Raw genomic sequence first — 27,240 nt, forward strand, 5'->3', positions numbered from 1 at the left:
CTGCAGGAGAAGTGTTAAACTTTAGGGACATGTTTCCAGCCCTCCACTGAACAAAAAGAGACAAACATGCTCTGCCTCATCATTGGTCTCCTTCCCCAGCCAGCTCCTCTGACTACTTGGGTTGCTAACAATATGCACTGTAGTCACAGCTTTATCCCTTAGAATATGCCTGGGTAAATACAACTGTATAAACTGCACTTACCCTGACAGTACATGCCTGAATTTCTCACCATTGCACTAGTCTTTGGCTGTTTAGGTTGTTTCCTGCTATGGTACACCTGGCCAGTCTACAAAACGCTCTGGCTCCCTTCCCCGCCTACACACTTGATTGCTGACTAGACAAGCCCTTGGAGGGAGAAATCACCAGTCAAGAGTGTAGATAACGTCAGGACTTTCTTGCAAATTTACATAGGTATTAGACATGCATGGGAGGCTTTATGGAATTTGGGAAAGCTGGGATTTCTGTGTCTTCAGGTTAACAGCAGGTATAGTCTAGTGCAAAAAGCACTGCTAGACTACAACCGCTGTTAAAAGAAATGTTACAGGGTCCAGTTTTTCCTACCAATGCAAACATGTTGAAATGAGTTCACGTTCCACTTTCCTTTGATAATGCAGTTCGCTATACGGCAAAAATACATCCATGCAAAGAAATCATCATGTTACATTTTCGTATGTGTGTAACGACTATATAAACAGCTATAGAATATGTGGAAGTTACTGGGGGATCCAAGTCCTGAGAGAGATGGTCTTTCTGCTAACCAGCCAGAACATGTACCACTTTCTCAGGAAAAGTCTCAGGAATGCTCAGAAGATGAAAACATTGATGTCAATCTCTCCTGTGCAAACAGGGAATGGCTGTGGTGTGCTTTGGTTTTCCTTCCTAAGCAACTCTGTGAGCTGGAATAAGAGTAAAGAGAATGGCAGAAAGGAGTATTATAACAATCCTCCCCACTCTAGATGGCACACATCCACAGCCCAATACCCTGTGCTCTGCTGCAGAAAGAAAAAATGGGAAGACTGTGATCTGTCACGAACACTAACTCCTGTGGTGTCCTGGGCCCAGATCTTTAGCACAGAGAGAATCTGAAGGTGCTTTTAAAGGAGAGGGCTTATGCTGTGTTTACAATGACGTCTGATTCTCTTACAATGTAAACGTCTAAAAAGAGCATGCCTCAGCTGAAAAAACTACATCACTTCTTGGCAAAGGGACAGGAGAGAATTAATTACCCAGTCTCGGATACTACACCATTACCTGACTGTCCAACCTCACAAGAAGAATCTCTGGCCTTAACAGTCTCTGTGCAGCAAGAACCATCAACTCAAGGATAATTCTGTTCAGTGCCTCTCACTGCTGCTTCTAATTATAAACAACCCCTGACCACAGGTAAACTTCCCAGTCTGCCAATCATCTGTCATCATCTGCAATGTGGCTGATATGAAGTAAGGAAGATGCCCTCCTCCAGTTCAGAAAGCAGTAAAAGGATCCACTACTTGCAACACGAAAGAGGAAGCATTGACTCTAGCCAATGACAGCACACCATCCACTTACAACAAAATTCTGCACTTATTCATTATCATATTAAGTTCCATACAAATGTTACTGAACGCACTAATTATGGTGTTAAATTCCACACAAATGTTATTCATGCATGAATTTATTATTTTCACTTGACTTTGCTAGTGTACAATTGTTTGTTGCTATGTTCTATTGTAAAACCGTGGAGCTTTTCTCCCCAGCCAATCTCTGAAAATAAACTCTTCTCCAGTCAAACTATCCCAGTTAACAGATGCAGATAAATAAACACTATGAGACTAAAATGGACACAGCCCCAACTTCATCGGCCTTCTCATTTAGAAGAAAGGCATTACAGGTGGCGGATTTCATTTTCAACACCAATAAAGAAAAATAAAATGCTACATCACAAGAAAGGCGCATCTACCAACAGACAGTACACTAAGGATAGCAGCAACAGAACCCCCGAAATGAGGACTACTGACAGGGAGTCTGCAGAAGGTGTAATATCAGTTATAACAAAGCATAAGACGACCCCTCTCCTACAAGATCTCCACAGCGAACACTGGTAAGACTCCTAGAGTGTAGGATAGGATGAACAGCAGCACTTTGTGCCCAAAGACCTTCATCTTTTCAGAAACACCACCTAACAGCCATGAGCTTAGGCAGGGGAATCAGGGAATACGGCATCATACAAAATATGGTACACAGGATGTGGGCTGCAGAAGTTGCTGAACTGCAAGATGGGTATAAGCAGAACCCACTTCCTCCTTGTGATATTGATACAGTGTCTAACAGTGCTCCTGAGACATACAGGCTGGGGTTGTCCAAATTACTATAAACATACAGAGCTACAAGAAAAGATCTTGGCAGAAGCTAACAATAAAGGTCTAGGATGTTTTCCTGGCCACATATAATACTCTACTGCCCCAGGTAATGGCTCTCCAAACCAGCGAAATCCAAGCCCTGAAAAACTAGTCCTGACCATTAGTCTAAACTACTGCAGCAAAGATTACAAAAGCCACGTCTTACAAGCATTTACAAGAGAATTTGATAAGGTATGAAGGTCTGATACTTTGGTACCAAACCAGGCAAATCCAACAACTGAAACATCCACACAGATTCCTATCTAAAACAATATAGAGCATAAATAACTTGCCCTATGCACACTATCTCAAAGCCCTATCCATGTATTCTGTCTATTACAGGCTCTTGAAGGGAGATCTATGCCTGGCATACAAGGCATTTTCAGACCCCCACTCTGATGGACTTCTGGCATATCTGCAAAACAAACAGCTTTAGAGATGCCCATTCTAAAGATTTAACCTTGCTGTGATATAAACACGACCTGCAGGAGAGAGAGAGATATGTATCCCAGAGACTCTTCTCTGCAACAGTCTCCAAATCCATGTGAAGCAGTGCTCCTACCTAAATGAATTCAAGTGCATCTTGAACAACTGGATGGGAACCAGAAATTCACCCCCTGGTCTGGCAACTATGTTTCTAATGTACACAGGTAGACTGTAAATGGTTCACCTACCACATCCCTACTTGTAAATGCACCCTTTTAATGGTTCTCCTCCCAGACCCCTACTTGTAAATGCAGCCTGTAAATGGTTCATCTCCCAGACCACTACTTGTAAATTTTTCATCTCCAAAGAACCTGCATACACCACCAACAGTACCATACCCTTGCAGAGATTTGGGATTTACAACTAGACTTCAAAAGGTCCTAGTGGTAGTTACCCTAGCCCACACCTATGAACCCTTGAAGCCAAGTGTACCAATCAAGTTTAGTGCTAGGATGCTAAGGAGTGCAACAGCAGGGAAAGCAAGTGTCAAGGGGGATGGGAGCTTGATATTTAAGAACTGCCAGGAAAGGCCAGTCAGGAAGAATATGTCTACTACCATCTACTACAGAAGGACCACTGAAGATTTGCACAGTTGTGATAAATGATGATAAAAAAATCCCTTATTATCATGAGAAACTTGAACTATAATAAATGCATATTAAAATTGAAAACATTTTCAGATTTCTAACAAATCTACACATTCAGCAGTATAACAGCACATTATTAAATATTTGCTTCAGGACACAAAAAATAAGAATTACATTAATTAAAAAAACTATAAAAAATACAAGCATTGAGCAGGTTCAGAAGAGGTAACCACATCAGAATCAATTACAGTAACAGAACAGTGTGTGGGTGTGCACGTGGTCATCCAGGCATGCAGGAGTTGTGGGGAACATTAATGGTTATAAGAAAAAGCTCAGCAAATATGCAAGAACCAACACACCTTGAATCTGTCATTCCAGAAACACTTGTGTGAGGTATGAAATGCACAGATAATCAGAAGGAGAGTTTATGCTTAAGTAACTCATGAAACCTTTTCATCATTCCAGCTGCACCTTCAGTGCAGAAGGATCTTGCAACTTCTAACTTATGGCAAAATAAAATAGCAAATGCTATTAAGTGAACCTACTAAAAAAATTAGCTTGCAGTGTATGTACTTACACACACACACACACACATATATATATATATATATATATATATATACAGATGTTGCTCTGGGCAGCATCACAGCTTGTGTGACTTAAGAACAGCATTTTCCAGAAACGTCAAATATGTTCATTCTGAACTAACAGGAGCATTTTCCAGCAATGTCGACTACTTTCATTCTGAACTTGTGTGGAAATGTGTTATTGTGCAAAGGATGCACCAAAGTATGATTTACTTCAAACACCTTCACCCCCAGAGACTATGGCACATGCTACAAAGATGAGTCATGGACTTCCTGCAATATGCAAGCACCCTGGTGCAATCTCTGTATAACCTAGGTAACGGTTTCTTAAAAGACTGCTCTAGTCAGACAGATGACAGATATTCATACCACTTAGGAGCACACCAGATAGTGAAAGTAATACTATGAAGATGAAAAAGAGATAGTGGGACTTGGAGCTTCCTGAACTCAAAAAGGTCACAGGCAAGACAAGGTAAAAGGACTTGATTTAAAGGGAAATGATCAAACAAGCCAACCAATAAAAGTAATAAAAGTTGCTGCTGAGGCAACACTTTCTAGCTAAGTGCCAGAACAGCCTGTCCTATCAAAAGCTGTCTATTGTATTTTAAACAACTAGATAAGAATTTGCAGTCTCACCTTCTTCTACTCCACTTACAGTCCCGAGTTTCTCATCAATCAATCTGCAGATAAGGTCTAATACGTGGGCTTCCCTTAAAAGTTTGTCGCGAGCATAGATTTCCTTACAACGAAGAGGCCCAAATATACCTAAATGCTGAAAAAGAAAAAAATGACCAGCTTAACATATTGAGTCACATGTCACAAAGTGCAAAAAAGATTAAAAAGTCATAACAGAATCATAAGGCTTGTTCAACAGTCAAAAACACATATGCATAAAACAATGCTGCAGCTTATCAAATAAACCAATGACTTAAAGGTGGTCGTTATTTCCACAGCCAGACTAATGCAGCAAACGATATAAAATAACCACTTACTGCCTCAGGGCTTTGCTGCTGATTTAAGACTCAAGATTAACCAGAACCCAGGACAGAAGACTGAAAAGCATTCAGTGGCTGCCACTTCAGTAATACAGCATAATTAGGAAGTGGTTCATAAATGACAGCACAAGTAAACACATTGTTGCAATTTATGAACCTGAGTCCTTCACTTCATAAGCTAATGGCTTATCCATAAAAGAATGTTTTGCAGAAGTAAAGCTGCTACACCCCAAGGGTGTAATTACTGCACCTCAGAGAAAAAGTGATCACTGGCAGCATTTAACACTTGCCTTGCTGTTTTTGTGCGATTCACTAACCTCAACTTGCAGTCATGCAAGCATTAGCATTTCATTCCATTGTGAGGTGAACAAATGTCAACTTGATCTATAATGATCAAACAACTGTGACTCAAGAGTGGGTGACCAAGCAAGTTACTGTAAGCTGTTCATTGAGTGTAAAAGGGAACCGAAACGTCTTTCAACTGGTACCGCTATCTGCAAGATGTCATTCCTTAGCTGTGAAATGGTTCTTCCCACAACAAGAGAAGGATTCGTTGATTTCTCCAAGTTCTGTTCTGCTGATGTGAGAGTTCCATGAAATTAATTGTAGAACAAAAACTTGCAGAATGCTCAAGTTGAAGAAGGCAAGCTCTCTCTATACACACCATGCAGACAGCAGCATCTTTTGAACATCCTTATCAAACATCACACACAAGGTTATGGGACATCAGGGAAAGGAGTAATTTCATACACTTCTCAAAAATGAATTCGGACATTTCTGAGAAATTACCAGTTACACAGGTTCATAGGTAGTACTAGACTATTGGCCCAAGGGCCTAAGTAAGCCTAGCCAACAAGGTTCCCTGGCTTACGCCACCCAAGAAAGTTAATTTCCTGTGCCCCTGTCGAGCAGAGCCAAAGAAGTGATCTCCGGGGTGTATTTCTTATTTCCCATCCACTCATCAAGATTTTTCTTAAAGAGTGCTAATTAGGAACTTTGTTTGACATAGATGGGTAGCTTGTTCCAGAGTATAGGAAGTCTCTGGGACAGGAATCTATCCCTCCAGCATGTCCTGTTTATGGTGGTGACAAGGTTTATGTCCCTAGAGCGTGCAGCTCGGACGGATTGGGATTTCTTTAAGTGTAGCATGTCCAACAGCTCTGGGTTTAACACAGCTTTATATGTTAGGCAGAGATCTCCTCGGAGTAGGCGATATGCTACAGAGTAAAGCTGGAGTTTTTTGAGACTGTCAGTGTAGGGCATCTGTTTGAGGCCAGTAATCCTCTTTGTGAGGTACTTCTGTGGCCTTTCCAGCTGCTGCAGATGTCTTGTGAGGTACATTCCAAAAGGGACGTTGTACTCTATAATGGGTCTAATGAGTGCTGAGTAGAGGGGGAACAGTGACCTCTTTTTTTTCCTGATTGAGATAATAAAGAAAGAAAGATTTCTGGGTTATCCGGTACCATGCTGTTACTGATACAGGAAAACAGACATGAGTAATACAGGGAGAGGCACCTATAAACCAAGAGAAGGTTGTGGAGTCTCCCTATCTATTCAACATTAAATAGAAGTCTTACTTCTGTCTTTGACTTGGTTATCTATTTTTTACGAACCCAAGCTTTATAAGTTTAAAATACCATTCACAGCATTTGCTGATGATGTTACTATTTACCTAAGTTTTCCAAACACGGACAATCCCAAATCGTAAATGCCATCCACAAATTCTCATTTTTTGCCAATTACAACTTAAATTTACAAAAATCAACACTATTAACAATAACTAAAAACTATTACCTCATTGACTTTTCTAATCTTGATGGTCTTCCTAGCAAATATTCCATCAAGTAATAATTTTCTTGCATGGCGAAAGCCAGGGTACCTTTTTGGCTAGGCTTATATAGGCCCTAGGGCCAATAGCCTAGTACCTACCTATGAACTTATAAGTACTTAGAAATTAACTTTTCCTCTTCTCCACACTCATCTACCAAAACAATATTTAAAAAACTTGGATACATAACATTGGATATCAGAAGATGGGAAATCACGCACTTCTTATTCCTTCCAAAGTCGCGACTGTCAAAATGAATAGTTTTCTGAGAAGTCTGTTCTTTATTATGGCTACTATTCATTCAGTGTTTAAAAAAACTCTTCAATCTTATTCATATTCAACTAGGCAATTTCACTTGGCACCCTAAATCGACAAGAATATCATACACCAAGATGGTTTGTCCTAAAAACCAAGTTGGTATGAGCCTCCCAGACTTTTATACTTGTTATGTAATTACAAGAGCTTCTCATCTTCTAAAAACTGTTAACTATGAGACCAGCAGCAATCACTGGAGCCCTGCTTGGCTAAGTATCTGACATAAAACCTTTCTGTAAAATGTAATCCTCGTGATATACCTTTTTATATTTTGAAACCATTAAAAAATGTAAAATTGACAAAATTTTGAAAACTTACATTGATCAGTTTTAGAAATTAATCAACCTTTTACACTGAGAAAATAACTTTCTTTCAACCTATCCATAACATCCCTAATATATCAAACAACAACCCAATTGATTTGTCCAGCTTTCTACTACTAAAGAACCTGCCTGACCTGGAACTTTATAGGTTGAGAAACTAAACCAATAGCAGACCTGCTTCATCACTTAAAACTACTGAAAGGTTACTTAAATATTCTCAACACAGTACACCTAAAACCAAAATTCATTTTTAAAGAAGAGCAACTAACTCAAATCAACCACTACTATCCAACTGATTCAAGCCGTACTTGCACCGAAATCCATTTCCCTAACCTATAAAACCTTCTTACATATAACATTTCAAAATGTTTACTTATTTTACTCATTTTGGCAAAAAAAGATCCACTACTGTTTATAGTAACCTTCCAAAACAGCTCATTAATCCTAACATTGAGCTTGAGCACATTCTCTTTAAAAAATTATTTTACACTCAATTTATGATAACGCCTATCAGACTTCTCAAGACCACTTACTTCAACACCTCCTTCTCCAGTAAATGTAGTGCATGTGGTTTGCTGATATACTACACATTTATGGATCCGCAGTTTTACTAAAAACTCTGGTCAACTGCACAAAACAAAATTCAATCGATTCTACCAGATATACAACATTTATATTGGCATTTTACTATTCTGTATATAACTCTCTAGAATACAAAACCTCTAATTTTAAAATGACTTATCTTTTTTTCCATGATCAAATATTACATTATGACAAAATGGAACTCTTCAGGCATAATAAACTGGTCTGAATTTGTTCAAGTATCTATCAAATATTGTAACACTATTAAACTAATTCCCAAACCCAATGAAAAATCTAACTCCACACTTAAAGCTTGGGAATTAGTACTTTTAAAATTCCCACTATAACTTATTCTACCACCAACCCTCTAAATTTATCTTTTCATCTACTCAAGAGAGTCAGTTTTACTCTGTTAATACAATATTAAACTTTACTTTCAGGGACTGTTATTGTTTGTAAATAATGTATATAGCTTAATTTTGTTTAGTTTTCATATTTTCAAGTTGTTGCATATATCTGTTATTGTTTACCATGTTTATTTGATGTAATAAACAAAATCTTCTTGAATAAAGTGTATGTTAAAAAACAGAAAGTTGTGGGGTATCCTTTGCAACAAAAAGTGGGACCTGGAGCAGAATTTTCTTTGATTTTACCCAATTTTCCATTCAAAAATAATAAAAAAAAAACACATTTCGAGACCTTAGGAAAATGCAAATGCTGTCTCACTGGTCATATAACCTAACCTCTTCATTCCCTTCTTCACAGGTGTTCAAAGGAAATACCCATATAAAAGCTGAAAGTGTGTAATACTTATTTTATTTTGAATTTAACCATGGTAGAGCATTGATCTCATTGGACCCATTTCCATCTCAGCTTGGGGAAAATACAATAGATGCATTATATTTTATACAGAGAGAATGACAGAATACAGTATATACATATAAGAAACTGAATGTCATAGTTGGTTTTAAGGTAGAAAGGCAATATATAACTTGCATTATATATACAGAGTGACTGAAAAAACACAGTATGTACGTGCATTAGATATACAGTGGCATCAGAGTTGGCATGCTGAAAGAATCACAATGAAAAATAAGAGTTACAGCAGTGTATGCAGGCAGAAGAAGGGGATGAAGATGTTAAGTTACATGATCAGAGAGACAAGCAGTTGCATTTTCCTAAAGTTTTGAAATGTGCTTTTTAATTTGTGAGTGGAAAATGGAGTAAAACAGAAATTCTGAAGATGCTGATAAAGCTGTTGAAATGCAAGCTGCACTAAGATGAAGAAATCATTTATATGCAGATGTACAGCTGTTCTAGATCCATCTAAACTAATATTCTTTTATAGATTAGCAGCCACAAGGTGCTGCAATCACAAGTCAGGAAATATGCAAATATTACTCTGGTGAGTGTATGTTTGTTCAGAGTGCCTCTGGTCATAAACTCTACTAGTGACCCGGCACTCAGTCATATCCCTTAAATTAAACACTTACATGGCATAACTTTATACTCCTTTCAGAGCAGGCCCTTCTAATGTGAAGATATGAATTCTACAAGCTGCATTTGCTGCTATTTAATACTCACAAGCACTTAAAATACTTTTACTTATGGATTCAAGTGCACAACGACTGTGATAACCTAACAATTTTCTGTTTGATAACCTAAAGAAACATTAACAAAAAAAAAAGCTGCTACCATCATGAGATTCAACATTTTTTGACTACTGTCCGAAACGAGGGAAGTTATAAATTAACAGCTACATGTAATAAATGTTTTTTTGGACACCAGATGTCAGACAGTTCAGCCCAGCGAAAAAGCAAGTAAAAGGAAGAATTTCAAAGGATATTATGATAAAAGTTTTGACTGGGGAGAGATGTTGTAACAGCAAATCGTATCATTTGGGTTTACCTGCCTTCTGTAAGCCAAGCTCAAATGGATTTTTCTGTAGTGGTTATCTTTCCTGGAAAGACCAACCCTGGACTTTTTTCCAGGTGTCTTTTTTAAATCAAATATGCTTAATGGCACAGATACACATACATAAAGAAAACAAACCGTATTGGCGTTTTTCATTATTTTCATGCCATAGCTAAACATTTTTAAATCAATTATCATTCAATCCAAAATTACATAAATTGCTTAATTCTACCTCTCTTTAAACCTCACCCCCCGATCCTTACTCTGCATGTACTGTTCCACCAAAGTCCATTTGCGCCTTCTCTTTTATAAGGATCCCATTTCCAGTTCTTTTTATCTCCTTTACAATATTCAGTACTTTAATTACTGTTGATTTAGTTTTGAATTTCCATTTTCTAGAAATTTAATTTTTGGTAGCCAGTAGCAATAAACTTAAGTCCTTACTATACCAAGGGAATATGGATCATGTGTCCTAGACTCAAAATACACAAATTTGTTAGTTAGTTATAACAATTTGTTCCTCCAATATTTCTGACAAAGTACTCTTGTAGGGAATTTTTAAAATCTGCCAACTATTTACACTCCCAAAAAAAGCATTTCCCCAGTTACAGGTCCCTTTCCCATCACACCTCCAGCATTTGCTATCTACTGGAGGAAAAAATCTCTGAAGTCTGTTTGGGGTATAAAAATACCTGTGCAGACACTTAAGAAAAAATTCCTAAACCTTCGTTTTTTTGTTGTACACTCGGGAGCCATACAGACTTTCTCCCATTGTTCATTTGTAAAATGCCTTTCCAGTGTCTCCCCCCAATCCTGCCTAACTTCCTCTGATAGATTCTTGCATTTATCATGCAATATTTTACACACCCTACTAATTATCCATTTTTAACAGTAGCTTCTGTTCTAGACTCAGCTAAAAACTGTATAAATAGACTCGATCATTCACTTAGCATTCCTTCATTCCCTTCCAGGGATGGCAACCCACGTTAGACTATAGTGTGATATCCAGCCCTGGTATGAAAGGCAGTTTAATCTGCAGTCCAAACTTCTGTTTAGCCTAATTCTATGGTATTACCTTTCCCTCTTTATTTTTTTGTTCCCAATACCCATGTTGCCTTGACAATTTTCTGCAGTAAATTAAAGCTCCTTTTGCCTATTTTCTATACCCCTATTTTCAGTTATCACTATTGGGAAACATCTCCTTTTTCAATTTCTGTGTTGGCTTAGTTATTAGAATGCTTTCTGCTACTTTATGAACATAATATTCTATATATAGATGTAATTTCTTGTAATGCAACTATCCACAGTTTAACTCTTTAAGTGAAAATGTTTTCTTGGCTGCTTAAGTTAACTCATTAATATACCCTGTTATAAAACTCATCCTTCTGCCTTAACACAGTACCTTCTCTGTTCCTATACGCATCTTTTTATAAAGAATCATTCATCCTATTTACTGCTTCTCTACATTAACTGATTTATTCTTTCACTTGATAGATTAAAATACTTCTTACAAAGCTTAAGCCCAGATATATTAGTAACTACAGCAAAGTACAAGACAATTTACAAGAAAATACAATTGAGGAAAACTACCATAACTTTACATTTAAAAAAGTTAGTTAAAGTCAGCTACAACAATTTGTTCATCTTGCATGACAGACAAGTTTGCTTATATCATTACAAATGCCACAATTTGACAGACGCCCTACAACCAATCACACCATCCGATTTACACTGAACTATATATAATGCTTTCTATATATCTATGAAACAAAAAGTCATCATTCCTCAATAGCCTGAAGTAATCACATAAGCAATTCATATTTAGCATTCAGATTCATATATTAAGATTCTTACTTCAGATCAGATCAAACTAAAGGGGATCATTGTCTTCTATTCTGTCACCCCTGTTTTTGTTTTCCTTGGCATATCCAAGGACCATGCCTCCCTGCAGAGAGTGCCTAGATGAGCACAGCCATCCCCTCCTCCCAGCTCCTCAGACACTTAAGCTGCTAATCAAACCCAGGTTGCCTGGGCAATAGTTGAGCTTTAACCCTCTTCACCATAGTGGTGGCTCTTAACTGAGAAATTTTTGTTCAGACCATCATTAAATCAAAAGGCTGTAAAAAAAAACTCTAAGAGTCAGTTCATCTAGAACCCTATGAATTGTGGGGGCCTAGTAGTCGTTAGCTACCCAGCATAATTCATTTAGATCCTTCAGACTTATTGCAGTAGAGTCTTGGCCAGTTAGGATTTGTTAAAAACTAAGACAAAATATGTGAAAAAGCAAGAGAGAAGTAATCTATCTGAATGTGTGAGCCCAGGAAGAGAGGAGAGGAAAATATGGGAGAGGCATGGGGAAAGTGCAGAGGGTAGACAAGTGTGCACCAGGGGTAGCCCATGGAGTCCTTTCTCTAGGGTTCCAGTTCACCTACAGCTGGTCTCCGAGAGGGATATATTCATTTAATCCATGGCCCTTATAAGACTGCAGTGAGATTATCCATCTAATCCCCCATTCTAATGTCAGTCCCCACCACATCTATAGCTATAAAAGGAGAAGTGTGGTTAGCAGCAAATGTATTAATATGCTTTTGCCTGTTCCTCTTACATAAATATGGTCTCTGACCCTTTCTTCAAACTTACGGTTTGTTTTGTCAACATAAAATGAAGAACATACCTCACAAAAAGTGAGGTACATCATTTTGATGGTATTGCAATTAGATGAAGACAAAAAATTAAACTCCTGCCCCATTATTAGGATGAAAAAATGTTCCCTCAGTACTTAGAAAATCACAAAAAAATCAGTTTTAAAATCTAAGGGTTTGAGGAAGAAGTAATTTCTGGATACATATGATTATCTTATTTTTTTAGATTTTTTTTTTCTTGTTTTACAGAAGTCAGATATCTGTATCTTTAAATGTGTGATTCTTGTGATTGGTTAGTTGTGTAACAGGTAGTGATGCAATTCTATTTAAATGTGGATGTTGTATGTTCTGACTTTTGGTCTGAAGAAGCTGTTTTATATAGTGAAAGTGCTCACCAGTTTTGCTATTAAATACTTTCATTTTTACGTGGTGGTTATTTTACTTGGTTGTGTTCGTGTGTGTGTGTGTTTCCTTTTCAATTGTTTATCTTGGATTTGTTTCACACAGCACAGATAAAGCTTTGGTCTTTCTTTGCTTGCTTTGCTATTTAATTTTTATGTTTAATATGTTTAAAGTAAAATAGAAAGTAAATTAAAAGATCTTGATGTTGTTATTGACATCTTGACAGTTGGGAGCCAGAAGTCAAGTGCCTGCAAATTATCTTGTTTCCATTTATGAAATATCCCCTGCATCAGGCACCTTATTTTATGCTGAGGACCTTTTGGTGGAGGTGCACATCATGGTTTCTTCTCATCTTGAATACTGAAACATATTGTACCTAAGGTTCTTAAGGGCATGCTTAATTAGCATGCTTTAGGAACAACCTTAATTAGTTGCAACAAGTGTAGAAAGTCTCAGTTAATTTGTTTAAGCCATCTTCAACATCATGCTGTTAGTGTATTGAGATCCACCAGATGAGCCCCCCACAGCTTAAGTAGTTTCTTGTTGTTTATTGTCCAGTTAGACTTTTGTGTTCCTCATTTGTAGGGTTGTGGGAAGTGCCCATTGGTGTGGTTGGACACCTCTCACATCCATTCATTTAATTAACAGGCTCTAAACACCAGGAATCTCCTTCACAAGTAACTGAGGGGACTCTAATGATGTCAGGATTTAAGATGTCCCTTAAATTTTGTCTTTTTCGTTATGCATATGATATTAATTTTTAAACAGTTATCTATTAATATTATTTGCACATATTTTTGATAGTGCTTGGATCCAAGCACCTTAGTAAACTAAGCATGAATTTGCTCTTTTTGACATTGGCTTTAGATGTTTACTGCTATTTGGAATTTTCTTTTACTCATAATTTGCTTTCTGTGTGTTTCTGGTTTGCTGTCTATCTGAAGGTCATCATGCTGTAGGAAAATTCCCTAATTATTTTTGTATTGGTGAGTGAAACTTTTTTTTTTGTAAACAATTATTTGGTGTGCTACTGCTTTATCATCTATCACCCCATGGTCCAGTGAACCATTTGTTCCTCATAGAGTAGGAGCTATTAGTAACTCATTTGTTCCTCATGAAGCAACAGCCAATCACAATAATTCTGGCAGCCATTAGTTTTTATTATGCAACCCTCACTCCCACCCCCTGGTGGTGACTTCAGCTTTGGCATCACTGGGGGGGGCGCACCTATGCCCCTCCCAATACAGAGGAGGGCCCACTCTTTGACACACCCCTGGGAAGGCTACTGAGTTAAGCAGGCCGCACCCAGACCCCTGTAGCCTGTTCTCAGAGAGACTAATCTGTGTCACTCCCTTTGCCCACCAAGACATCACAGAAGGAGGAGCCACTACAACCCTCCCTCCAAGATGACTGTACAAAAGTAAACTACATGTCTCTCACCCACACCACCTGCTTCCTGCAGCGTCCTGAGCCACTAATTAATCTCAGGTCATTTGGGTCACGAGCTCTAATGTCACAGAGGCAGCAGCAAGGTCACAGCTAGGGAATTTTACAGCATACTAGGATGCATGGACTTCACGATTCCTGTTGCAAAACTCCAGATGGGAAAAATGTGGTGGTACTTAAAATCCATATGGTCTCAACATCAACATCCCTGAACGTTTCATATTCTAGTTTTTCAGTTTGTGAGAAGGGAGATTTCTTTTTTTGTAGAGACCATTTTTTTTCTTTCTTTTCTGAATCTGGGTCTCTCGTTTTCCCTTCCAGCTTTAGCACAGTCTGTAGCAACAGATGCCTCAGACTTTAGCTTGGGAGTAGTGTCTATGGAAATAAAAATGCAGGGTATTTGGAGAAGAAAAATAAGCTAAAACACACAAATATATTTGAGATGTTGACTAATAAATGTTCTCAGTACTTTCACTTGTCTGTGGTCCCCTGGACTGCCACAAGTGCATACTGACAAATGCACGGTGATGTACATAAATGGAGGTTTACACATCACACCTTCTGTGCAAACGAGCTATAGCACCCTGGGATATAGCTTTTTTCAGTGCAGTCATACTCTAGGAATTTTACATTCAGTCACAACAAAACTTTGCAGCAAACAAGCTGATCAGGACAGACCCTTAGTAATACAAACTGAATCAGGAGGTCTTCCAGGAACTGATCCAGCAGTGGGAAATGCCACAGATCCTTTTGCCTTCAGTCACAACAATCAACTAGCAAAATTCTGCTCCAAATCTCCATCCAAGAAGGCCTGGAAAACAGATGCTTTTTCTTTTCTGTGGATGGGAATGTTCCTGTATGGGTTTTCAACTTTTTCATTAAAGTCCAGGGTCATTCTAAAGATTCAGAAGGGCCTTCCAGATATCATTGTGGTGACTCCCTTCTGGTCAGAGTTGGGAGTTTAAGTAGACTACTTTGCCTTTCTCTGAACAATCAGCTGGCAGGATTTCTGCTCCAGGACTCTGTGCAAGAAGACCTGGAAGACAAATGACATTTTCTTTTCTTTTTCTTGGATAGGAATGTTTCTGTATGCTTTTCTACCTTTTCCACATATACCTAGGGTACTTCCGAAGATTCAGAAGGAATCCTCAAAGATCATTATGATGACTCCCTTCTGGTCCAGGCATCTGCAGTTCTCCCTTCTTTTGGAAATGTCCAGGGGCAGTTGCACAAGCTTTGTCACAGACTGGATCTATTCACACAAGAACGGGGGGGGCTTGATACACCCAGCTTCACTTTGATTGTCTGGATGATATGGCCTTAATTCACTTTAGGCACCTGCTTACTGAGGACATGTAGGATATGCAGCAGATACTAATGAAGGCAATAAAGCCTTCCACTAGAAAATCATATATTAGCAAATGGAAAACGTTTTCCAGTTGGTTCAAACAACATGAATAGCACCCATTCAGGGCTAGTTGTTCTCTGGTTTTACAACATCTGTGAGGGTTTATTGGCCATTTCAGCATGTCAGCCCATGGACCCTCCCCTTTTAATACACTCTCGTGTCAAAATGTTTTTGAAATGAGTTTTGCATTAGTGGTCTCCAAGAAAACCGGTGCCCCCCCATGGGATTTTAATTTTGTAACTACACTTGCTCCATTTAAACCAGCAAACCTGGCTGAACTGAAGTTCTTAACTTGGAAAACAGTTTTACTTATTGCACTGACCTCTGCAAGAAGAGTGTCTTGAGTTCTCTCATGCTGAGTCAATCCTACCTCATTTTCCACAGCAACAGGGTTTCTTTGAGAAATAATCCTTTTTTTAAGTCTAAAGTGATATCTGAGTTTACTTTAAGCCAAACTGTCCATCTCCCCGTTTTCTTTCCTAAACCCAAAATTGAGGGAGAAAGGATACTCCATACCTTGGATGTCCACAGACAAAGTACAGTTGTGTACACTTACCATAAATGTAGATGTTCGAGTGTATTCACTGTTGCAGTCATTACATTTGGGTTATCTGCTTGCAGTAGCCCTCAGTCGGCCTGATTATCAAAGTCTTGGGTCCTGTGTCGGTTGCTCTCTCATCTTCCATGTCATCAGGTAGTCAGGGGTATAAAGCATGTAACTGACGCCATTACATCAGTTTTTCTTGCCCCAGATGCCAGGTGCACCCCTAATGGGGAGCAATTAAATACATACACAAGGTTATACCTCCAACAAAAAAGCAAATACACCAAAAAGCTTTTAAGCATAGTAAAAAAGGAACAGAGGTATAGCCAAAAGAAGTCAGGGGGCTGGAGGGAGGGTAACCAGGACTGCAACAGTGAATACACTCGAACATCTACATTTATGGTGAGTGTACACAACTGTACTATGTTCTTCGTGTTTCACTGTTGCAGTCTTCACATTTGGGTAGATTCCCAAAGCTAAGAATGGGAGGAGGAATTTAGATAGCATTAGGACCAGCTATGAGGCCCTGCAAGACTGCAGTGGCAAAACCAGCTCTGGATTTAGAGAAAATTGGCAAATGGTAATGCTTTATGAAAGTGTGTAGAGAACTCCAGGTAGCAGCTTCTAGGATGTCCCTGGTAGGGACACCTCTGAGAAAAGGCTGTAGAGGTAGATGCGGCCCTAGTTGAATGTGGTCTTATCCCCTGTGGGATAGGTTTTCCATGGTGCTTATAGCAGAAATGAAGGCAATGGCCTATCCATTTAGAAATGGTTTGCTTTGAAATGGCCTTCCCCTCTATCCCTGCAGCAAATGCCACCAGCAGCTGTTCAAATTTCCTGAGAGGTTTAGTCCTGTCAAAATCTAAGTTGTCTGTGCACTTTTAAGGAGTGCAGTACCCGTTCCCCTTTGTTCTGTGGATTAGAAAAGAAGGTTGGCAAATGAATGGACTGATTAAGAGCCACACTGGATACTACCGTGGGCATGAAGGAGGGATTGGTCCTGAGGGACACCCAGTCCACATGAAATATGATGAAAGGCTCCACTGCCATAAGGGCCTTTAATTCAGACACCCTTCTTGCTGAAGTGATGGCTAAAAGGAAGGCTGTTTTCCAAGAAAGGAATTTTAACTCTGCACTTGCAGCTGGCTCAAAAGGAGGTACAGTGAGTTTTTCCAATACAAAGTTAAGGTCCCAGGTTGGAGTTGGGGCTCTCCTGTGTGGTCTTAAGTTTTTGGCCCCTCTGAGGAACTGCTTGAGCAGTGGATGAGTGAAGAGGGGTGGTTCTGTGTTGTAATGAGTTGAAATGGCTGAGGCATGCATTTTGATGGAGGAAAAGGAAAGGCCCTTGTGAAGCATCTCAGTTAAGTATTGAAGAATCTGAGGTAAATTGGACGCTGCTGTGCCCATCCCCTGAGTTTGTTTCCAGGAACAGAATCTTTTCCATTTTTCAGCATAAGATTTTCTAGTACTAGGCCTCCTTGCCTCCAGAATGACATCCAACACTTGTTTACTGAGGGATGGTAAGGGAGAGGTCAGGTAATTAGCCAGGTTGCCAGGTTCAGGGTTTGAAGCTGAGGGTGCAAGATCTGGCCCTCCTGCTGAGACAGGAGAGCAGGGGTCTGAGGCAGGTGTCATGGTGCCAGCAGTGACACACTGCGCAAGAGGGGGTACCAGTGCTGGTGTGGCCAGTCTGGTGCAATCAGTATTGTCCTTGGTTTGTCCTGTTTGATCTTTAGTAGTACCTTGGAGAAGAGAGGCAGAGGAGGAAAGGCATAAACTGACAGATTTTTAGGTTCATAGGTTTATACTAGGCTATCTGCCCTAAGGCATTTATAAGCCTAGCCCAGAGTTTTTCTGGCTTACGCCACCCCTTATGTTAAAAAATACTGTGCCCATTAGTTTGTTGTGCCTCTGTCCAGCAGTGACACAGAAATGATTCCCGGGGTAAACCTACGATCTCCCATCCACCGGTCAAGATTTCTCTTGAACAGAGCCAGCGAGGTGCTCTGCCTCACATGGACCGGGATTTTATTCCACAACATAGGGAATCTCTGGGTGACAAATCTATCCCTCCAGCATGTCCTATTTATATCCGTGCTAAGGTTTAAGTCGCTTGCTCTAGTGGATCTGGTAGATTTGGATTTTTTGAGGTGGAGCATGTCCATTAATTCCGGTTGGACATGGCCTTGTATGTCAGGCACAGGTCACCTCTGAGCAGACGGTATGTGACTGAATAGAGCTGGAGTTTCTTCAGTCTGGCAGCATATGACAGATTTTGGAGTCCCTTTATCCTTTTGGTGAGGAACTTTTGGGGTCTCTCCAATTGCTGCAGGTGTCGGGTGAGATACATCCCGAATGGGGCATTGTACTCGATCATTGGTCTGATAAGTGAAGAGTACAGGGGAACAATGACCTCACTTGATCTGGATGTGAATCCCTTCATGATCAGGTGGGCAATGTAGAAGGTTTTTCTAACCACTTTAGCAATGTGAGTGTCAAAAGAAAGGCCACTGTTAACCTGGGTCCCCAGGTCCCTGATAACCTCTTCTGTGCTTAGTGGATTGCCACCTATATGGTAGCTTGGGGTTACCTTGTTTTTCCTGAAGGGTATGACTATACATTTTTTTTGGCATTTAACTTCAGGCCATGGCTCTGGCACCAGCTATCAGTTTCCGTGAGACCCCTCTGAAGGATATCTGTGTCCGATGTACTTTCCACTATGGCTCCCAGTTTGCAGTCATCTGCAAACTTTGTCAGCCATAGTCCTCCTATGTTAGCCTGTACTTCTGAGAAGTAGATGTCGAACAACAGGGGGCCAAGGACTGAGCCCTGTGGGACACCACTTGTGACCGGCTTGGAGTCTGACATGGTGCCAGCTACTCTAACCCTGTGGGTTCTGTCCTTTAGCCAGTTTGCAACCCATCTTGTGACATATGGGTTTACATTTAAGCTGGTAAGTTTATAATACCCGAGTGGGGTATTGTGTCGAAAGCTTTTGCAAGGTCAAGGGAGGCTGTATGGACTGCCTTTCCCTCATCAATGGCCTTGGTGACTGTTTCGAAGAAGTCGACCAAGTTCAAAAGGCATGATCTGCCCTTGAAGCCAAACTGGGTCGGGTCCAATGTCTGCAAGTCCCCTATGTCTTTGTTTATGAGTTCCATTATGATCCTCTCCATAGCTTTGCAGACCAGGCTTGTTAAGCTTATGGGGCGGTAATTACCAGGGTCCGTAGAGGCACCGCCTTTGTGGAGTGGGACCACAGTTGCCGTACGCCACTCCTTGGGCACGTATCCTGTGGTAAGGCTAAGAAGATTAAACAGCTGCCTTATGTGCGGGTTTAGTTCCTCATTGAGTTTGTGTAGCACACAGCCGGGGACACCATCCAGTCCCATTGATGCTGTGTTTTTAGCTTTAGAGAGAGCAGCTTTCACCTGCGCATTGGAGATGTCTGGGAGGCTGCACTCTGCTGGGACAGTTATCTCTCCTTTTGGGGGGGAGAGGGGGGTGAAGTTTGCACTGAACCTGTCTGCCAGTATGTTGGCAATGTCTGTGGGTTCAGTGATTTTTGTATCATTTTGGACAAATTCTGAGCATATCTGGGAGTTTCCACCCAGGTTTCTAACATAGCTGAAGAAGGCCTTATGATTGTCTTTTGAATCTATGGCAATTTTTCTCTCAAAGTTGGCCTTGGATAATTTTATGAGTGCTCGTATTTTTTTACTAATAATGATCAAAGGTGTCTTCTCTTTTATGGATTTTGCTCTATCATGTAACAGCTTTCTCCTCTTATTGTAAAGTTTGTTTATTGCTGGGGTCCACCAGACTGGACGTTTGCCCTTGGTGGAAACAGTCTTGGTTTTATTAGGGATTGCCTGATCCATGCAGTCCTGGAGGTGTTCGTAGAAGGCATTTGTAAGGGCTTCCGCAGCTTGGGTTGTGGTTTCCACTGGCTCAGGGGCCTTGAAGGATACCACACCAGTCTTGAGTAGTGTGAAGTTTGCTTTAGAGAAGTTCATCACTGTGGTCTTTTTTGTTTGGGGTGGGGGCGGGATGTGGATATCCAGTGAGATTAGTTTATGATCTGATCTCACCAATGAGGGATATACTTCCGGTGTGGAGCATTTTGTCCCCATGTTTGTGATGATGAGATCTAGTATATTTTCTCCTCTTGTGGGAACGGTGACTAGTTGTTCCATGGCATTTGAATTTATGAACTCCAGGAACCTTTGGGCTAGAAAGTTTGGGCTTGAGTAATGTTCCCAGTCTATATTCCGGTAGTTGAAGTCACCCAATATAATGGTGTTTGGAGATACATTTATACCCTCCAGTGTCTTCAGGAAGGCTGTGTGGGGTTCCTGAGTTTGAGAGGGTGGCCTGTAGCATGCTACAAATTGTAGAGCAGTTTTGCCTATGGTTAATTGCACCTGGATGGTTTCCGATGCTTCGTGCGTTGCCACCAACTTGGAGGTGTGGGTATCCTTGATGAATATGGATACACCCCCTCCTTTTGTGGTGTGGTCCGGGTTTTGGGGCCGGAACGCATGATATGAGGTAAAACCTGAAGGACAGGGAATCCACTTTCCAAGCTTGTTTGGGGGAGTCCTTGTGCAGAATTTGTCCAATTGGTAGTTCTGGGGGAGGCAAACAGGTCTATATCTGGGCTCCCCCATTTGTTTATCAACATGTTGAATGTCTTTGGTTCCAGTTTCCACTCGTGTGGGTCCATGAGATTTCTGCTTAGTTCGTCTGCCAGTGTACTTAGCCTTCCTGGCAGGAATTGAGCCTGTAGGTGCAGCACTTGGCAGCTCAAGGCTGTGTTCCACAGAGCCATGGCTAGTCTGCAAAGAGGGTATGAGTGGGTTCCCCCTGCTTGTTTATGTGCTACATAACAGTGGTGTTGTCCGTCTTTACCATGAATTCTCCTGGAAGAATGTGTCCTTGAAGGCTGTCAGAGCATTCTGTACAGCTAACATTTCTTTTTGACTGATATGCAGGTGCATTTGACCTGGGTTCCATTTGCCCTGAATACGCTTCCCTGTCAAGTGAGGCCCCCCATGCATAGTCTAATGTGTTTGTTATTAGGGTTTGGGCGGCAGTGTGTAGAGGGAATGGCAGTCCCTTGTTATGGTGGCAGGCCTCTGCCCACCAAAGGAACTCTAACTGTAGGCAAGGTATGATAGGAAGCACTGCTTCTAGATCCTGAGAATGTTGACACCATAGTCTTTTTAGATACCATTGTAGTTTCCTCATATGCAGTCTTGCATTTGGAATTAGGAGAATGCAGGAGGCCATGAACCCAAAGGCTTGCAGTATTTGTCTTGCAAATAGCAGGGTTTTTGTGGCCACTAGTTTGAAGTAAGCTGTCAAATGAACTTGTTTCTCTAGCGTGAGGAATGCCATCTGGGAAATTGTGTTCAAGCTTGCTCCCAGGAATACACTTTGTTGACAGGATACAAGATGTGATTTATTTTTGTTTATGATGTACCCCAGACAAGTTAGCACCTTTTGTAAAAACGCCAGATGATTCAAAAGTATGGCCTGGCTTTCTGCCTGAATTAGACAATTGTCCAAGTATGGGTATATTTCAATATTTTTTTGCCTGCAAAATGCAATGACTGGAGCTAGGCACTTTGTGAATACCCTGGGCGCAGTAGATAAGCCAAAGGACAGTGCAGAGAACTGATAGTGCATGTAGCCTGCTTTGAAGCATAGATATCTTCTGCAAGATTCCCTGATTGGGATGTGCAGGTAGGCTTCCTTTAAATCCAGTGTTGCCAACCAGGCATCTTTGCCTAGCATAGGAAGCAACTGGTGAAGAGTTAGCATCTTGAATTTTGGGATCACCAAAAAGGTGTTTAGAATAGACAGGCCCAGGATAGGACGCCATGTGTTGTCTTTTCTGGGCACTAGGAAAAGTCTTGAGTAGAAACCTTGTCACCTTTCCTCTTCTGGGACAGTTTGAATAGCCCTTATACTTGAGAGAGAGTACTTGCTTGCTTTTGAGCCTCTGCCCACTGATTTGGGGTTAGATCTGGCCAACCATCTGGGGTTGGTAAAGTGTGGAAGTGCAATATGTATCCTTGGGAAACTATTTAAAACCCATTTGTCCTGGGTAATGAGTTCCCAGTTTTTTGCCTGCAGAGCAATCTTTCCCCCTAAAGGAGCAGTCAGTTGCGAAGGGCTTGGATGTTTTAAAGTTAAGTCATTGAGACAGTTTACCACAGGGGGTAGTCTTACTACTCCCTGATTTGGAAGCGGGAGCCCCCCACTGCTTAGTCCTGTGCGCACCTTGGGACTGAAGCCTGGGTGTTCTGCTGGTTCTGGGGTTTGGACTGAGAAAACCTGGAAGAGGCAGGAAATCACCAATTCTTAGAGGGACAATGCCTACTAAATCTTGGAGGTTGTACTTGCAGGAAATCTTTAACAGTTTGCATAGATTTAGCTTTTTCCTCCATCTTTTTAAGTACTTCTTCTGCTTTGTTGCCAAACAGGCAGTCCTGGTTTAACGGAGTATCCAGCAATTTAGCTTTAACATGATCTGGCAAAGACTGCTCCTTAAGCCAAGCATGCTTTCTAAGTACAGACCCAGTGACAGCAGCCCTGCAAAATGCCTCTAGTGAATCAAAACCACATCGCAAAGTATCTTTTCCAACTTGGCTCAGCAAAATGTACTAAATCCTGTAAACCCTTATTTTCAGCACAGTCAGGAATCAACATCATTTTCTGTTTAAGCAATCCAATAATATGCTGCTGATACTTTAACATTTGAAACTGGCAGTTTAAGGTCCTAATGGCCAAGGTTGCAGAAGTGTATACCTTCTTACCCCATCTATCCAGTGCTCTAGAATCTCTATCGGTGGGGGGTAGGATTTTTGGCAGAAGTAGCCTTAATGCCCTTGGGTACCTGTGAAATGGTCTCAGGATCTGCAGTAGGATTTTTAAAAAGGAACTTGTGAGAGTCAGGAACCCTGTAATATCTATCTGGTTTTCTGGGAGCAGGAGGTAAGGAGTCAGGGGCCAAGCTTGATTCCGAAAAGGCATCATTAACAATGTCCACTACAGGGGGGATAGCTAAAGGCATGTGTTGGAGCAGGAGTAAGAAATCCCTAAGCCTCTTTTTTAGAATCAGAGTAATCCTGGCTTTCCCAGCGGAAATGCTCCATAAGAGTATGCAAGGTTTCACCAAAAGAGAAATCCTCTGGAGGGGAAGCAGAGGGAATAGAGTCCTCTGCATCAGAATCCTCATAGGCAGATAAGGGTAAATCCTCGTCATCAGAGGAAACAAATTTCAGAATCCTGATCAGAAGTATCATAAGCAAATTCAGTCCTAGATCTCTTAGAGGGGGAAGGTTGGCTTCCCCTGATTAAAGTAATAAGGTCTTCAGCCATTCTTATAATTTGTTTTTTAGGCATAGAGGCCTGACCATGCGGTCTGGGTGTCAGTTTTCTAGGCATGGATCGAGTTTTAGGCCTTGAAGAAGAAAATGGCATCGGTTTAACATGCAAGTCAGTAGGCCTGAATACACCCTCAGAAGCCGGTGCCTGCACAGCGGCTCTGGATCCATGCAAGATAGAGACATCCGCAGGTTCCACAGTTGAAGCATCTCGCGGCATACCGGACTCTGAATGGGTCTCAGTAGAGGCCTGCGAATCGGAAGTAGAGGGTATCAGGGGCTGCGAAAGCGCCTCACTGAGTACCGGCGAACTGCCAACTAGCTTAGGAGAAGCGCAGTCAGCAGCTTTGGACCTAGGCGGCCTGTCTCTGTCTTTATCTTTGCGTTTTTTCAGAATGTCGGTAGTCGGGTGGCTTACCGAAGCCATATCTGGGTAATTGAACAGAGTACCAAAATATTTAGAAGTGTAAATATACTGACGACGAATAGTTCGTTGTTTAAATAAGGCACAAAACCAACAGCAAGGGACGTCGTGGTCAAGGTCTAGGCAAGGAATACAGTAGGAATGAAAATCTTTATGAGGTATTTGCTTTCCACAAGAAATACAGTTATTAACTTTTACTGACATCAGTTTAGAGCAAGAAAAGGTTTTCCCAACAGGGTACTTAGCTTTAGTTGAAGACTTCGGTTCTGAAACTCGAAAACGAAAATTTCAGGAGTCGGCCGACCGGCACTTGCGAACTGCTTCTGCATCGGGTGCCGCTCGGCAAGAAAGACTGATGTAATGGCGTCTGCTGCATGCTACCTTACGTCATGGAAGATGAGAAAGCAACCGACGCAGGACCCAAGACTTTTACAATCAGGCCGACTGAGGGCTACTGCAAGCAGATAACCCAAATGTGATGACTGCAACAGTGAAACGCAAAGAACATCTAAGGAACTATCTTGACAGAACTAACTAAATCTTATCCTGCCATGTTTAAAATTTATTTTCTCAATGAATTTAAGATTTGCCTTTGGACTGTTCATGAGTGTGTTTGTATGGGAAGTAGATGAATCAGGAGAGTGTACAGCTAATGGAAGAAGAGGGAGAAGTTTACAATAAGTCATATCCTTATAACAAAGGCAGTTTTTCAAGCTTGTACAGTTTCTATAAGAGAAAGTAAGGGTATTACCCACATAATATTCCAATTCTGGTAGTGTTCTCAAAATATACCAATTATTCCTAATAATTTTCTTCCATCAATATTATATATTTAGCAATATGCAAAAGTTGTTCTAGTTTTCATGTAGGCAAATCTACTCGAAAGTTAGAATGGATAACTGAACATAAATCTGAAATGAGAAGGGGTGTAATCAACAATTCCTTGGTCAAACATCAAGAAAATGGTAATGAACATTACTTTACATTTAGATTAATAAAAGTATTAGGGGTGGGGATTTAAATAATAAGTTGGAAAGTACAGTTTTGTACCTACCATAAATGTAGATGTCCCGATAGATATGCAACTGCAGTCCTAACATATGGGTTGTCCTGCCTCAGGCAGCCCTTCAATCGGCCGGATTCCAAAGTCTGGGTCCGGCGTCGGCTGATGTCGCCTCCTCCCTGTCAGAGCGGCTGGGGTATAAAGGCATCTGCCGACGCCATCTTCTTCAGTGTTTCTTGCCCCAGATGCCAGGTGCCCTCCAAAGAAGGCTAAATTTGGTGAATGGATAAAAAATTCCAGACATGCACAACAGTAATAAACAGATACACCATAACAGATATCCCCAGCTAATAGAGAAAAGGGGGAATGGACCCAAAAGGAAAATTGCAGAGGGGTAGAAGGGAGGGAAAACCTGACTGCAGTTGCATATCTATCGGACATCTACATTTATGGTAGGTACAAAACTGTACTATGTCCTTCAAGAATGCAACTGCAGTCCTGACATATGGGTTGAATACCATAGCCAAGCTAGGGTGGTAGGATGTAAGCAAGGGATGGTGTAGCTAAAATGCCCTGCAGGACTGCCGAAGCAAAGCCTGCTCGGGATCTGGAGTATAAAGGCAGGTTGTAGTGTTTGGTAAATGTATGCACGGAGCTCCATGTAGCAGCCTCTAGAATGTCCTTTGTAGCCACTCCTCTTAGAAAGGCTGTGGATGTGGCTATAGCTCTGGTGGAGTGTGGCCTAATATTGGCTGGCACACCTTTTCCATGGAAAGAGTAACAGAATCTCATGCAGTGTCCAATCCATTTTGAAATTGTTTGTTTGGAGATTGCCTTTCCTTGCACTCCAGCAGCATAGGCTACAAATAGTTGGTCAGACTTTCTGGTGGTCTTTGTTCTGTCCAAGTAGTAGCGTAATTGTCTGTGTATGTCCAAAGTGTGCAGCAGCTTTTCCCCTTATTTTGAGGATTGGGAAAGAAAGTAGGCAGGTGAATTGCTTGATTTAGAGACACCCTGGATATCACTTTTGGCATGAATGAAGGATTGGTTCTTAGAGAAACTCTGTCCTGATGAAAAATGAGAAAGGGAGGTACTGCCATGAGGGCCTGTATCTCCGAGACTCTTCTTGCTGAGGTAACTGCCAACAGGAAAACCGTTTTCCAGGAGAGAAATTGCATTTCTGAAGATGCTGCTGGTTCAAAAGGAGGAAGAGTTAATTTTTCCAAGACGAAATTGAGGTCCCATGCAGGTACTGGTGTTTTTCTGGGAGGTTTGATATTCTTTATCCCTCTTAGAAACAGTCTTAGCAAGGGATGTGAAAACACAGGTGGGTCACAGTTGTATTTTGCTGAGATTGCTGAAGCGTGAATTTTTATGGAAGAATATGAGAGGCCACTATGAAACATTTCTGCCAAGTATTCTAATATCTGTGGTATGCTCATTACTGATGCATCCTGACCCTTGTTGGCATTCCAGATGATGAATCTCTTCCACTTGGCTGAATAGGTTTTTCTGGTGGAAGGTCTGCGTGCTTCCAGCAAGATTTCTTGAACTTTTTCGGAAAGAGAGATATGGGTAAAAGTCATGGAACCCTCCAAGCTGTCAGCTGCAATGTTTGCAGGTTTTGATGAACAGTCCTGTAATTGTGCTGAGTTAGAAACAGAGGCCATTGAGGCAAAGGCCACGGTTTGGTGTGAGTTATGCTCAGTAGCAATGGATACCAGTGCTGCCTTGGCCAGTCTGGAGCTATCAAAATTCCTTTTGGTTGTTCTGCTTTGATCTTCAGTAACACCTTGGTCAGTAATGGTAGAGGAGGGAATGCATAAATTGTTAGGGAATTCCAGCTGAAGGAGAGAGCATCCGTTCTCCAGGCTAGAGGATGGTGAACAGAACTTCTCCAGGTGATGATTGAGGTGAGAAGCAAAGAGATCTATGTCCGGTCTTCCCCATGCACTTGTTATTTGTGAGAATGTGTGGATGC

At 41.0% G+C, this 27,240-nt stretch overlaps 1 protein-coding gene across 11 annotated transcripts in view; it reads right to left on the reverse strand.

The window, feature by feature from the left end:
• The window catches only part of RIPOR1 (RHO family interacting cell polarization regulator 1), a 2,621,322-nt gene that overhangs the window by 392,388 nt on the left and 2,201,694 nt on the right, over positions 1 to 27,240 (reverse strand). For all 11 annotated transcript variants that reach the window (XM_044058659.1, XM_044058658.1, XM_044058663.1 and 8 more), the window contains one exon: positions 4,676 to 4,811. In XM_044058659.1, the coding sequence (XP_043914594.1) occupies positions 4,676 to 4,811 (136 nt within the window). The remainder of the gene's footprint in view (positions 1 to 4,675; positions 4,812 to 27,240) is intronic.

Source organism: Protopterus annectens, chromosome 16.part0 (assembly GCF_019279795.1).
Source record: "Protopterus annectens isolate FY-2018-M chromosome 16.part0, PAN1.0, whole genome shotgun sequence".
NCBI classification, from domain to species: domain Eukaryota; kingdom Metazoa; phylum Chordata; order Ceratodontiformes; family Protopteridae; genus Protopterus; species Protopterus annectens.